A 15,356-nucleotide genomic window follows, 5' to 3' on the forward strand; every position below is an offset into this window, starting at 1 on the left:
ACATGAGGATGTTGTCAGGGGCTGTCCAGCTCCTCCAGAACAGGCAAGGCTGCAAAGCCAGTGGTGGGACAGAGGGGGGAGGTGCTCCAAGCTGCCAGGAAAGTCAGCAAGACACTGCTATTGAGTCACAATGTCACTTCTGCTCTGAAGTCTGCCAAAGGCCCACATTGCCAATTCACACACACCATGGACTCCTCAGTCCACTATCCTTTGAGACCCAACTGTGCCCTCGGGGTGCTAGAGAATCCATTTGTCAAGCTGTTTTCATGAGTTCTGGACTTTGTGTGGTGCCAGACCCTGAGTGAAAGGGCAGGATTAAACCCTGCTTTCTGGCAGCAAGTTCAGCTGGAGATTTGGTTTCACTCAAGCTGTCCCAAAAGCCCATGTTATATAGAACCAAGGGAGTTCCCAAACAAGAATTGTCACTGGCTGACTGCAGTATTGGACACAGAGGGTTGCAGCAGGCAGAGGCCGCACAGCACAGGGCTGAAGGAGCCAAGTCCCCTCCTTGGGTTGCAAGGCCTAGCACTGCTCTCGGGCACTCATTTCCTATCTTCAGAATGGCTCTTACCCCTTGGTTACTGGAGAATTCAGTATCACTGTTTTGTTTTGTTTTGTTTTTAAGGAAAGCACTAAGTTTTAGTAACTGTGTTTTGCAAACTTTCCCCTTTTCACCAAATTTCTCCATCATTTTTAATGTGTTGCCAAAAGCAACCCCAGTGCCCTAGGGTATAGGCAATAACAGACTTGCCAGCAGACACTGGCCAGAGACGCTCAGCAGCCAGTCAGGTCCCCACACCCCACACTTTTCCAACCATCCTTCACTTCGGTGGCCTTTGTGAGGTGAAGGCTTCATGCAGCAGAGAAGAAGAGTGGACCAGCTCAGCTCCAGCTCTGGGGCCTCTGCCTGGATGAACTTAGGTGCAGAAGAGGCTGGCAGTGCCCACACCTCCAAAGTCCTCTGTCACCACACAGTAAGAGTAAACAGACCCAAGGTTCTATTCTTGGCTAATTGCTCCTTTCTGCCTAATTTTTGAATTGAAGCATCATAGATCCTATTAACATGCTGAGAAATCTTTGGACTCTTCCCAGAAAGACACCTTCATAGACATATACTAGAGATACACAATTTCCAGGGAAGAGCTGGTTCCTGAATCCCACCCATTAACCAAGGTTAAGAACCCCTGACTTAGCCTCCAGGCTTTCCTGAGTTCTTACAAGGACCTTCCATGTTAAGAGGTTCTAATCGTTCCCTGGGTAGATCCAGGTAAGGAAGAGCCACCTGCTCTGCCTCCAAGGACACTGTGGGAAGCAGTTCTGGGCTTTGCACACCAAAAAATTTTTTTAATATGTTTTGGTTATCGATGGACCTCCACTTCATTTATTTATATGTGGTCCTGAGACTTGAACCCAGTGCCTCACACATGCTAGGCAAGTGCTCTATCACTGAGCCACAACCCCAGCCCTGTACACTAAATCTTGAGTGCTATGTGGCTATAAAAGAAATGGACTTGCTCAGACAGTAGCTGCTCCACCCTGGGAGCTGAAGAGAGAGCATGGCTCAGCCCTCAAATCTTGACTTCAAAGGTCGAGCAGCTGTCAAGAAGTGGAACGTTATGCATGGATTATCTTGGGCAATGGCCATGAATAGGTAATTGACCTGAGGGGTTGGATGCTCACCTCACACCTCAGACAAGGAGCCAACACTGGCACACCTGCCTCTACCCAGATGTACTACTTGGATCTCAAATCTGAGAGGCTGAACCTGAAGTCAGGCAGAGTGAGGAACTTGCTGTGTCTCTAGCCACAGGTCTTTCTAACAAGCCTTCTGCTACAGATGTCCCATCCCACCACTGTGGCTGAATTCCTCTGCACTTGGTCGCAAATGCCCATAGGCTGCACTGACCCTTTCCTCTGTGTCTGTCTGCAAGGCTTTCCTAAGAATGAGTGACTCAGACTGGCCTGAAATTGACTGAGGCAGGCTCCAAGTCTGGGTACAACAAGAAAGGTGCCTGGAGGGGAGGAGGGAAGACACTGCACATGGGAAGCAGGCTTCCCTTGGAGCCAGGCCTCAGAGCTGGCTGGACAGAAAGTTCAGAAAATTTGGCCCAAAGAAAATGAGACATTAGGGATTCAGCCTCTCCACGGGAGAGTTGAGTCACTCTCCCCATCAGAGAGACAAGAGTTTTTCTGACTTGCTCTCCTCTACATCATTCCTCAAGATGGAATAATGGGGCCTAAGATGCTCTAAAGGGATGCCTGGACAATTGGTGATGGGATAGGACACAACTGAATTGAGAAAAAGCCACCAAGGTCTTTCCTTGAAATAAACAATGCAAAGGACTTTCAGTTCAGTCTCGCCTGTTTTTGGCCTGGGACTCAGTGGAATATAGAGAAACCCAAATGTCTTAACAAGTTCCCTATGCCAGCAAAGTGAAGACCAAGCGTCAGGCAGGTAGTCGGGGGGTCCCAGGGATGAAAGGCAAAGCAATGAGCAAGACTGGGAAAGGGACCAAGCCTTCCAACCTTCAGAGCAGCCACCCTGCCAGAAAGGCACTCCAGGTAGGGTGGAGTCTACCCCTTCTCTGCCAGGGACAAGAACCTCTGACCCACTCCTCAGCCCCTGGCACTGCTCCCAGTCCTGCCACTAATCTGGGCAAATCATTTTAAAGACTCATTTCCAATGGTAATGTTCAACAAACATAGACTATTCTCCAAGTTTGTTGTGAGATTCAAACTCGGCCTGGCATGGCACAGCCCTCTAACATGAGAGCATCCATACAACTCCACCAACTCCCCTTGAGAGCTAGTTACAGCATTCACTTTACCTGTCTTGCTTTAACTCTTGACTGTCCCAATTCCAGACTAGAAAATGGCTGCTTGGTGCCTGTGAAATCTCTCATCAGATTTAAGAAAAGTGCCCTTTTCTGAGCACTTGCTCTAGGATTTCTTGATTCCTTAAAATGAGTTCTGAGCTGCAGGACATAACAGCATAAGCCATAACTGAGAACCTATATCCCATCTAGAAGGCCTTTTTCATCCCTCCGAATGGAGAGGGATTGGAAGACCCAGGGGACTCTTCCTGTGCACAGACAGTCCTTAAGCCCCCACAGTGGTAAAGACCCAGAAAGGAGGCCAGAGCCTAAGGTAACAGCTTCTGCTGGCCCTCTGACCTACTTCTGACCTCTAGGTGACTTTTGGGATCCAAACACCCTAGCTGGAGGGCTTCTGGAGGTGATGGTATCAGACATCCCTGGGCTTTGGTCTTATTACTGGACTCCTGTAGTCTTTGGGTTCAAGATAATTAATCCTCTGGCCAAAGGTTGGGCCCTTGAGCTCCTACCTCAGGCATCTACATCTGGGCTCCTTAGAATTTGACATCCTCAGGGAGCAATTACACACCCCAGCCCTCAATCTAAGGTATGAGCCAGATTCCTGAGAGGCAGAATGGCCCCCACTTCAGGCTAACTAAAACAACTTTGTTCATTAGGTTCAGATCTCAGAAAAAAAAAGAGACAGATGCCGGAAGTTACAGGCCAGAGACAGACCCCAGGGACCCAAGTGACTCTCTGAGTCTGGGAAAATTGGAAAAACAGAAAAGCAGAACCAAGGGTAGAAGCAAGGGATACAGAAGGTGCAGCCTTAGCTGAGACCCAAGGTACAGGGACTGGGTTCTGGTCAATGAACAGGACACACTGTCCAAAGAAGAAAAGGAAGAGGAGGGTGGATCCCGTAAACCAGTGTCTGCACCCATTATTTATGGATGCTTCACTTGATTTGAGTATCCAAACCTAGGCTCAGCACGGAGACTGAATGTCCCTCGCAGCTGCTCCTTCCTGCAATAACAAGACTGACATCACTGTTGTCAGGGTAATGGTGTTTTGATTAAAATCATGTGACAGCTACTTCAGATTCAATAAACAAATCCCCCGTTAACCCTTGCCTGAAAGGCCCGCCAGCAGCACTGTCATCAGAAAACAACTTGCAAACCATCCAAGAGAGAGTAGCTGAGCTGACCTTAGGGAGGCAGGGTGTGGGAGGTGGCCCACACTGCTCCCTGGCAGGTCCTGCATGAGGGATACATAACATCAAGTGTACAGAAGGCTCTGTAGACTTCAAGAGTCCATCTCCAAGGCACTGTGGAGGCACCCTTCAAGAGGACCCAGATCTCAACCCATGAGATCCCTTTTGGACCAAGCAGCATGCACAACCCTGGGATGTCAAATGGTTCCCTCAGGACCATGAGGCCAAAAACTGAGGACAGTTCCCAGGGCTGTAAAAACTGGATTTTCATTCTTACCCCACTGAATCTGGGGCAGATGCAGTGTGTTTGCTGTGCACCAGAGACAGTAAGGAGTTAAGAACAATTTCTGGTTTGCAATTGGATGACTTCCTGGATCACTCACTTGGCTGCTGGCCCCTGACATGCAGGCCTCTGCCTGGCAACAGCCAATTCCCTTTCCATCTTACCCTCATTTTCTTTAAATGAAACAAATATAGGGAAGGCTCCCCGAGTCAAGGGACAAATTTTTCTGGGTTTAATGAACTGCAGCCCAGAGGCCTAGCACGGCTAGCCTCTAGGGGAAAGTTCATGACCATCTGAAACAAATGGCAAAACCTAGTCCTAGGCTGTTGTGAGAATTGAATAAGATTTGGTCAAGTGCTTGACAAGATGCTATAGTTACCCAAGAGGAGGAATGCAGCTAATGCTGTCCTCAGCTTCTGAGCCCCCTTCAGAGCTGAGCAAGTCAGCCACGGCAGGAGGCATCTCAATGATCAGCATTCTTCAGGTACATACTCTGTGTTTAATGGCATGGCCAGGTACCCCTGAATTTGTACAAAAACATCTCCTTTTCTTCCTAAGAAGTTTTTGGTTTAGGCCTAAGAAAATATAATGGTTATTCTCACTCATTCAGCCAAAGTCTCTCCCTTAAGTTATATGAAGTGAACATAAAGATGCAAAGGGCTGGCCACCTCAGATGTCTGTCAGGGCCCAGGAATTGAGGAGGCTGTGAGCAACAGTCATTCAGCACTTCCTCTTACCAGGCAATCACTGCAGAAGGCCCAGGGCTGCCTGACAGCTCAGGCCTGGGGAAAAGAGTATGCAACCCCACAGGAAGGCAAGTACACTGGCTGCTGTTCAGGACTTGGAGAACAGGAAGAATAGTTTCCAAGACTCGGTTCACATAAAATGAAAAGCCATGGAGATTTAAAAGGCATCCCCCCACCTCCTATACAGGGGTTTAAACCCAGGGCCTCTACCACTGAACTGCATCCCTTACCCTTATCATTTTTTAAGACAGGGTCTAACTAAATTGCCCAGCCTGGCCTCAAACTTGCAATCCTCTTGCCTCAGCCTCCTAAGTAGCTGGGATTACAAGCAGGTACCACTGCGTCTTGCTAAAACACAAACTTGGTAGAATTTTCACCAAGCAAACCAATTAGGGTGTGAAAATGCCAAATTCTTCCCAGCAAACTAAATGCAACTTGACATCAGCACAGAGCAGCTAAGCCCCACTGTGCTCCTTTTTTGAATATATTTGTGAGTCAAATTGCCCTTCCTCTGAACAGCCCTGGGGCCATGGCCAACACCACCTTCAGCTGGAAATCTGTACCCTTCTCCAAGCAGTGGCATTAAATGGAGCTTGTAAAATATTGAGATTGGTATACCAAAAAAAAACTTGACAGAGATGATTTTTATCTTAAAAGAAAATGACTACCCACGAGGAATTGTGAAAAATAATTTTCTAGTCTCTGAGCAAACAGGCTGGAAACAGCCTGTTTCTACAAGCAACTCTTCACCAGTTCACCTTTGTCCTCTACATGGGTCTTGCCATTTCTGAATAAGGGGAGGGAGACAATAGGTCTCAAGCTGCAGGAGTAACAGAGCTCTAGAAAGTGAGGCCCCCACCTCCAAACACATTTCCAGAAGTAAGAGAGCGGCAGGCTTAAAAATGTATATTCTCTTTTGGCCTTTAAAAACAGCTATCTCCCCAGGGCAGAGTATGAGATATTGCCTCTGCCCATCTTGATCCAACCAGGCCACACACACCAGCTGCCCTAAGCCCTAAGTGGGCAGGACTCTGGCCCCAGGTTTCTGGGGCACTTACCTTCCCAGTGTCCTCTCCAAGCACTCTGGGTCTCAGGAAATGGTTCTTGTCAGCCCCAGGGGCGCTGGGCTCTTCACTGTCCTTCACAGGAAAATCTAGCTTCCTCAGCCTTTGTGCCACCACTAGAGATAGACAGCAGCACTGTGACTGTCCCTGACCAGGGCACATCCCTCCCAAACCCACCTGCACTTCCCAGCCAGGATGCTCTCAGCTGCTCCAGTACTGCAATGGGAAGCCCAACAATCTATGAGGATATGGGCCCCTGTGCAGAAAAAGCCAGCTCACCCCAGAACCTTAAAATGCCTCCCCCTCAGAAATCTTCACCATTGGGTTTAGGGCACCAGCTGGGGGTTCCTCACACCTTGGCTATACAGCCTACAGAACTCTGAACAAAAAGACCTGCCACAGAACTGATCATATCAGTTTAAGACAACTCTGGAGAAAGAAATGACTTGGCTTTTCTACCCAGTGAGTAAACTTCATCCTCCAGATTTCCATCTCAACTGAACATTATGTAATTTCCTGGAAACAGCAGCCCTGTGGAGGCACACAGGGAATTAGAAGACTATTCTAGGTACAGAAAGGACTGGAGACGTGTGAGAGAATAGGAGAAAGGAGCAAAGAACTGGATGGATCAAAGGAAAGTAATCACTTCATCTGCTAAATTAAGAACACTCGGTCTCCTTCACCATGCTATATCTAGGTTTTAAGGTTAAGTACCAAGAGAAAGCAAAATGTCTGAGGAATTTCAGGAAAAGGTGAGAGGAAAGGACAAGCACCCAACTGGTTTGGCCACCCTACCCAGCCATCCCTGGGAGAATGGAAACAATGTAATTTTTATAGGAAAGTACCAGACTTTCAGCTCAGTAACAAGTGTTTAAACACTGCAACAAGAAAGCCGTGAGACAGTGTAACCTTGGACCAGGGATGACATGTCTATTTCCCCTGGAGGTCTATGCAAGCACCCTGAATGCTTGCACAAGGCAGCTCAAAAGCTGTTGTCTCTGCTGATCCAGACACAGTTGTCCAACAAAGACCCCAGCACTACCACCACAGTCCTGTGTTACAGTACCCAAGTGATGGTATTTCTGTGAGCTGAAGTCTGCCCTTTATTTCATCAAAGCCTCATTCAAAACCACACATTAATCTGTTTACTCTTTTGAAACAAGATGCATCTTCATATTCCTATCTTTTTGGCAGCACAGAGAAACAAGATCTGATCTCTTAAGCCCATGAAGGGTAAAACCCACACAAATTATAGAAATACCAAGGTGTTTCTCCATTATTGATGAGACATTTTTATTGGCATCAATGTATGTTGTGTATGTCTTGGCTTTCCTTTCCTGGAAAACCAAACAATATAAACTGCCTAGGATGAAAAGCAACAGCAATGTATGTTTAAGGCAATCAGTCAAATCCAAAAGGAACTACTGCCTAAGCTGTGGAACTGGAAAAGGGCCACATAAAGCTTGTTTCCTAAGAGTAGAAAACCTTAGATTTTGTCAGTGGGAAAATGAGACGGTCGTCAAGTACCTTTGATGACTTTGTTCCACGCATGCAACACAGAGGAGACTTTATAAATTCATTCATTGAACACATTTTTATTGAGCACCCACTATATATACCAGACACTGATCCAGTCACTGGTGATAACAGAAGACAAAACAGACAAAAACCCTGCCCTCATAGAGCTCCTAGACTTTACATTCCAGTGAAATCAAGATGGGAAAACTAATCCTGTCTGGGTGCAATGGAACACACCTGTAGTTCCAGCACTTAGGAGGCTGAGAAGGAAGAATCCCTTGAGTCCAGGAGTTTAAGACCAATCTGGTCAACATTGGGGGAAAAAAAAAAAAAGTTAATCCGTAGAGAAAATGACCAAGTTATTGGCCAAAGAACAATTATTCTAAAGAATAAATTCTTTTAAATTCAAACGGATTTCTTATTGTTTAAGTCAAAAAGAAACAATGAAGTCCCTAAGGGACCACCTAAAAAGAGAGACTCTGTTTTGCTCCATGGCCCACATTTCAGAAAGTAAGAACTCACGGTGTAGAGCAGAAAGATTATGCCCAGGGCTCTCCAGAGGGAGCCACAAGGTCATTTTAAAAGTCTACCCCAAATCAATGGCATTTCCAACCAAAGAGTAAAGCAGAGAATGGTTTCAGTGCAAATTTGTTTCAAGAATCATATGTGGAATTAAATAAAGAGAAACATAACCTGTAGGTAATAAAACAAATAAGATCCATGAAACTAAAATTAAAATGTTTATAACATAACAGTTTACAATATTAAAATGTGAATGCAGAAAAAGATTTTTGCTTAGGAAAATATTTAATCCATGACACAAGAACACATAAAATGGAATCTTGTTACAAGGTCACTTGGCAGTATAAAATGCAGACAGATAATTTCTGATATAAATTCTGTTCTGTTTTCCTAAGGTAAGATAATTTGAAAATATTCAGTCAAAATTGGTTTCATGTAATAGTTATAAAGTACAAAATTTTATAGTTCTTGGGTCTTCACAAAACAGAACACGGCTCACAAGATTTAAAAGAGCTTGTGAATGAAATCAACAATTCAAAAAGCAAAACTAGAAATACCAAACTACTATAGCAAGATGCACTCAGAGAAAAATAAGTTACAGTAAAACCTCAGTAACTAAAACTTACTAGAGACAAAGTAAGTTTGATTAGGTGAAAAATGTAAATAAATTTACTAGAAAAATATTTAAATTCTCCATGAAACATAAATGTATATATTTCAAGGACAAAAAATATATTGAATTTATCTGTGTGTGACCTATCAGAGATCCTATGGAAGGTATGTGATATAACTGAAAAGAGTGACTGATTGGTAACTGGCATGTCAATTGGTAAATGGGTGTTTTCTAAAGAGAGCTTTAAAACTGTTTAAGTAGTTCAAACAGGTTTCCTTCCATACTATGAATTTGTTCAGCAAATACTTCTTCAGCTTAACCCATTATCTTCAACTCTAGAATGAATAAGGCTTTACTGTAAAGTAGAAAAACAAACATTTCAAAAAGATTCTAGCATCACCCACACCAAAAAAATTAGCAATGAAACTTCAGTTTGGAAAGCTACTATAGACAAAGAATGGGATGCTAATACTGCTGGAAGCAGAACCAGTTAAAGAGCAGGAAATCCACACAGTATCATAGTAGTGGTTCCTACACTAATTTGAAAGACAAAACTGTAATCTTAAAATCAAACAGCAGAACTACTGCTTGTTAGGAGGCACTAAAGTTAGTTTCTCAGGAAAGAGAAAAATCTTTCAAGGCAGTCACAGTGGTGAGCTGTTGAAATTGTTAAGTTTCAACATCACGTTAGCAGCAAGATACATCCACACTAGGTTTCTAAATGACATGATTACAGTCAAAATCAAGGAAATAAAAATCAAAACAACCAAATACATTAACCCTGAGCCTCCACATTCCCCTTTCATATAAGACATTGATGCAGACCATCATAATCTAGGAAAATGTGGCTTTTACTACATTCAAATTTCAATCTATCTCCCAATAGAGAGTTTGTAAATTATTCTAAACCATGTACATTTAACTTAGAAAGGTGGAGGGTATACACATATATGTAAACACTAAAAGAATCACTCCACTTCATGTCTGAATCCAAACCCGTCCAGCCTTTTTCCAGAATATGTAAAGTGGCTGGGGCCTGATTCAACATGAGATGCAGAAGCCCAGATCTGGGGGGAGGGGGGAGATGGGGACACAACAACAGTAGACAATCAAGAGATGACTATATAGAGTATCAGGAACTGGTCAATAAGAATGGCTTAAATAATTATCTCAACAAAGAGATGAGTGAAAAAACAATCCCATTCATCTTTAGAAAAAAAGTCACTGAAATTTGATTTCTTCTAAGTTGCTGCCATTTGCTTGGATGAGATCTTGAAGGTTTTCCATTTTTTTCTCCACCCAGTTTAAGGACACATTGACTAGAAATATGTGATAAGAATTTAGTAAAGGCTTTTCCCTCCTGTTCCTCATTATGCCAATGCAAGAACTGGAAAATTCCAAACAAAATCAGGTTAGTGGTACAGAAAGTTCATGAACAATCTACCTATATGAAGGTTAAGCATGCAACAATGATCCCAATGCATGAAACTAACATCCCACTATGGTCAGTTTCTTTACTCTTACAGTCTAATCAGGAGTTAAACTTTAAAGACTAATTAAAAGTCCAAACTAAAACTATTCTTGCCAATAAGAATCATAATCCTACCAAATCCTAGATGTGGAACTGGAAAAATGGATTGCTCACTTAGGAGAGAGTGGCAGGCCAAGAAGTTTCTAACCAAAGAAGGGCCCCAGCATTCCAGGAGCTCAGCACCCTCCCTCTTTGCCAACATGCTTATTACCCTTCCCACTTTCCACCCCTCACAGAATAGAAATTAATTCCTCATTAATAAAAGTGTAAGCTTCAAGGCAGAAAATAAAATACATACCACTTATAGCTTCCTGTGCAAAATATTTGACATCCATGTCTTCATCCTGACCTAACTTCTGTAATACTGGCTTAACTTCTCCCTGCAAAGCACTAAAATTTAAAAGTATTATCTGTGAAAGGCAGTCTAGTGGGCCAGAGAAATCCTTTTTATTATGCATATGCTCCATAGTAATTTTTTTTCCTCTGAAGCCTAAAATTAATTTTTTTTTCTTTTTTTGGTGGTACTGGGAATTGACCCAGGAAGTCTACCACTGAGCTACATCTCTAGTCCTTCCCCCCACACTCCCCATAAACAGGGTCTTGCTAAGTTGCCTAGGCTGGCCTCAAACTTGCCTTCTTGCCTCATTCTCTCCAGTATGTGCCACTGTGCCTGGCTAAAACAAAAACTATTTTAAAACACTTATAAACTTGACAAATACACTAAATAATATCTAAAGAAGTTCTCAGCAAAATTAGCTTTGGACAATGATCTACAAATATTCTAAGCTTAAATACAAAAGTCAGAGTAGACATCCTCAAATGATTAATTATTTTCTTTAAACAAACTCATGTCCTAGGTAAAGTGAAAATAACTTAATTTCAGTTATTATTACCTACTAGGTAAAAGTTAAAATGTACGTTTAAAACAAGAATAACACTAAAATCTTACTTGGTATCAAGAATTGGTCCAATTTTTTGTAGCGATTTGGCCACATTGAAACGAACATTTGCTACTTGATCTCCTGCCATTTTTAATACGATGGGCAGCATTTGCTTAGTGGTTATTTCCTGACCACATGCTTCAGACAGTGCCTAGAAAAATAAATAAATGGCATACTTAAAACACTTAAAAAAAATCTAGTGAAACAAATTAATATTTAATAAGAAAGTAACTGACCAACAAAAAAATACTTCTAGTTTCAGCATCTAAATGAGGAACACAAGGTAGCATTCAAAGAATCAGAGAACTAGACGAGAATTTACAACTAAGTTGCAACTATTAAAAAACTACTATAAATTTTAACATCAATTTTAAAGTCAACATTTTCTCTCATTTTCTAACTGTCCAAATTTAATCATGGTAAAAATCATATTCCAAATAGAAGACAGTACATATCAGAATTCAGAAATATACTTGTGAATAACTGCTTTCATGCCTGAGTTGATTAGTAATAGCTACATAATACTTACATTAATGCAGAATAAAGTGGTCATTCTATGCAAGTAATTAGGATCATTCGCCATTACTAACACTTTAGGAACGATGGTATTTTGGGCCCATTCTGTACCAAACTTCTGAACTAATTTCATGAGGTTGTTGGTAGCAGCTTCTCGAATGGCATATACTGCAAACAAATTGTCAGTCCTTACTTTTTTTTTTAATAATCTTATTTACTTACATCAACATCAAACATGAGCCAAAACCAAAACCTCTCTACAAACAATACCCCAAATATACTCATACCACAATGATAAGCACTATGGGCCACAAGTCATACTGATTTGCTATTACAGTTTCAAAATGTATATATTCAAGGAAAAGGGAAGCCAGAAGCTCATGAGATGCATCATCAATTAATTAACAAATACAAGTGTCTATAAGGAGCTATGAGCTACAGAAAGAATACATCAGAAGGCTGGGGATGTAGCTTAATTGGTAGAGTGCCTGCCTCGTGTGCACAAGGCCCTGGGTTCAATCCCCAACACCACCCAAAAAAAAGAATACATCAGATCAAAGATCACATACTCTTATCAGAGAAAGGAAAGCTAAGGCAATCCAAGAAGTCACAAAGCATGAAACTGATTCAGTGAAGTATGGTACTGTGTAGTAAAGACTGTAAGGACTATAGGGTTTAGAGAGGAGTGAACAGGGATGTCTGAGACAGCTTCAGGAAAAGAGAGAGGCACTATACTGGGGCTGTGAAGATTAGGGAGGATTTGTGTAAACAGAAGAGCAGTAGAATTCCAGAAAAGGAAGGGCGGGGGAAGTACCCAGGGCACAAAGGAAAAAACCCCAATCTCTGAGACTGAGTTTAGACAGTTAAGAATGGGCCCAGAACTTCTGAAAGCTAAATTTACTCTTGATAAACCAGATGACCAATGTAGTATTTTAGCAAGATTATCCAGAGTGGCAAGAAAAGCTGAGAGTACAAGGACATCAAGTAGAAAACTGTAGAGGTCACTGTGGTCATCTATACAAGAGCAAATAAAAATTTAAGATCAACTTGCTTCTTTTCCAATAAAAAGGTTTAGGGTCAGACAAGAAGTCAAATATCTTCTGACAAATATGCCTACTTTAAAATCTAATGACCACCTATAAAATCATTTATTGAACACATAATCATAAATTTAGATCATCTAGGTCTGAGATACTACCTTCTCACAATTAGTTGGTATATGCAGCCATAAAGATAAACCTCTGTGTCACTTCATTTCACAGGTCTGCTAAGACTCAAAATTTGAGTTTAGATAACAAATCAATAGTAGGTAGTGATTCCTTATTCTCTTTCTGTCTCCAGGCCCAATCTTCAAGGTAGGATATGAATGGCTAACCAAGCCACAGCCCTGAGCACAGATAATTTATACAGGCCTCCAGAGAAGAATATGGAACTTTTCCAAAGTCCATAGATCCTTCTAGGCAATGATGTTGAAACAAGCAAGACAGAATATGCAAATCACTATACAATTTCTTACCAATGCTTAAACTGACCAAAGACTCTGGGATAAGCAATTTATCGAGAACATTCAGAAATACATAGGAGCAAGCTCAAGTCAACCTTTTTACACAAAAAATATTCTTTCCTGTAATATCTAGTCTTTTAAGCCCAAATCCCTCCTATGCTCTAAGGTGGAGCTAACTAGAACATCTACTTCTCCTCTAATTCCTGTTTTTTAATGTATTTTGAGATTTTTCTCATCACAATGCCATTACCATAGGAAGGGATCACACTGCCAGAGTAACCAGAAATCAAGCACACAAGTACTCAGCCCTGACTAAGGCCTTAACTGCCTTCAACTCTACTTGGCCAGTTCTTATGTTCTACTATGTTCTTATTTTTTCTTGATTTTGTTGACAGAAGAATGCAAACCATTCCATAATTCTGTTTTCTCCCCTTGTCTGCTCTTTCTTGCTCTCTTTCCCCTTAAGGTACAGCTGATTAGTAACGTTTCTTCATATGTCTAATTCAATCTATGCTCACCAACATTGATTCTTTTTTCCTTTCTCCTATAAAAAATATAATTTTCCTTATAAATCCCTCCCTCTGATCAATAGTGACCACTTAACCATAGGAACATTGCTTAATCACACTTTTTTTTTCTTAAAGTTCTCTGGATTTTCCACAATATTCTTTTAATAATTTAATAACCAGGAAAAATGTTTTTAAAAATCTAGATGATCAGTGATCACTACATAATACTTATCTAAAATTCAAAAGCAAAGTTTTTCTTCAAGTTATAAAACACACTAAAAATTCTAAAATGAAATGCAAAAGCAAAAGAACAGAAAACTCTTGTGATTACCAGTAACTCACAGAACAATTTCAGAATGGCCATATCACTGGTTCAAAGAATGCTTACGTCCCTTTGGTATTCTGCTACAGGAAAATAAACAAGGGTCTCTCCAGCTCCCAAATTGGAAGAAAAAAAAAAAAAAAAAACCAAAATGAGAAAGAAAAGCTGAATTATATACAGGTACAAGCCTACATAGAATATGTGTCAAAAAATCTGATTCTTGCCAAACGTACTAGCACACACCTATAATCCCAGTGGCTCAGGAGGCTGAGGCAGAGGATGGTAAGTCCAAAGCCAGCAACTTAGCAAGCTCCCTAAGCAACTTAGAGAGACTCTCTCTAAATAAATGTGAAAAAGGGCTGAGGATCTAGATCAGTGGTTAAGTGCCTCTGGGTTCAATCCCTAGTACAAAAAAAAAAAATTGATTCCTCATGGAATACTTTAAAAATTGTCTTAATCTAGAATGCCAGCTTTCAAAGGAAGTATAGAATGATCGGCTGGGACACACCATTTCCACTAATAAAAAAATATTTATCAGAAATAATATAAACACTTTAAAGTTTTAAAGAAAACAGGAATTACTTTCCTATAATTTGCAAAATTTAAGTTTTATTTTAAAAGAAAAAAACAGGCCATCTAAAGAAAACTTTAGAGAAAAAAAGTATTCATCATCTATATATACATATATGTGTGTGTGTGTATGTGTGTGTATGTGCCCTTACAGATTGTCACATATTTTTAACACCCTTCCTTTTTTTTCATAACTTTTAGCCATATGATCTCCCATATGATACAAATATGCAATTAACAAAACCAGCTACCTGTGGTATCCTCATTCCTCCCAAATAAATACACAGCACTCACAGATAAACTCAATACAGATATAAAGCATATATAGAACACTGCATAACTGATACAGAATGCTTATAATGTCCACCAAAATACAGAAAGAACCAAAGCTCACAGGACAATGTCACATAAGCACTCAACAGCATTCACCAAATCAGGTTTAAAGCCACAATAAAGTGGCCAAATTTGGATATGGAACCTAGGTGGCACACAGATTATATTTGCTACCCACTGCTACCTAGCAGACAAGAAGATATGTGCATATACATCTACTTGAGACCTCACCAAAAGTCAGCTACTCATTCCTCTATTTTGTCTAACTTGCTCTCAGCTCTCCCTCTCTTAGCATCATAGCAGTATCAGCCAAAGAGCAAACAGGAAACCTTCCTTTCACCCAAAAGAGAAATCCAAGCTC

General features: G+C 41.3%; 1 protein-coding gene across 9 annotated transcripts in view; it reads right to left on the minus strand.

Annotated features, from left to right (window-relative positions):
- The window catches only part of Ppp2r1b (protein phosphatase 2 scaffold subunit Abeta), a 33,006-nt gene that overhangs the window by 3,699 nt on the left and 13,951 nt on the right, over positions 1–15,356 (minus strand). For 6 of the 9 annotated variants that reach the window (XM_026392518.2, XM_026392512.2, XM_026392515.2 and 3 more), the window contains exons 12-15: positions 11,771–11,925; positions 11,250–11,392; positions 10,599–10,690; positions 6,111–6,232 (exon numbers count right to left, since the gene is read on the minus strand). In XM_026392518.2, the coding sequence (XP_026248303.1) occupies positions 6,111–6,232; positions 10,599–10,690; positions 11,250–11,392; positions 11,771–11,925 (512 nt within the window). Of the gene's footprint in view, positions 1–6,110; positions 6,233–7,695; positions 10,157–10,598; positions 10,691–11,249; positions 11,393–11,770; positions 11,926–15,356 lie in introns of those variants that run through there. The other 3 variants (XM_026392514.2, XM_026392516.2, XM_026392517.2) reach the window with 2 other exon arrangements.

This window comes from Urocitellus parryii, chromosome 4 (genome assembly GCF_045843805.1).
Source record: "Urocitellus parryii isolate mUroPar1 chromosome 4, mUroPar1.hap1, whole genome shotgun sequence".
Lineage (NCBI taxonomy): Eukaryota > Metazoa > Chordata > Mammalia > Rodentia > Sciuridae > Urocitellus > Urocitellus parryii.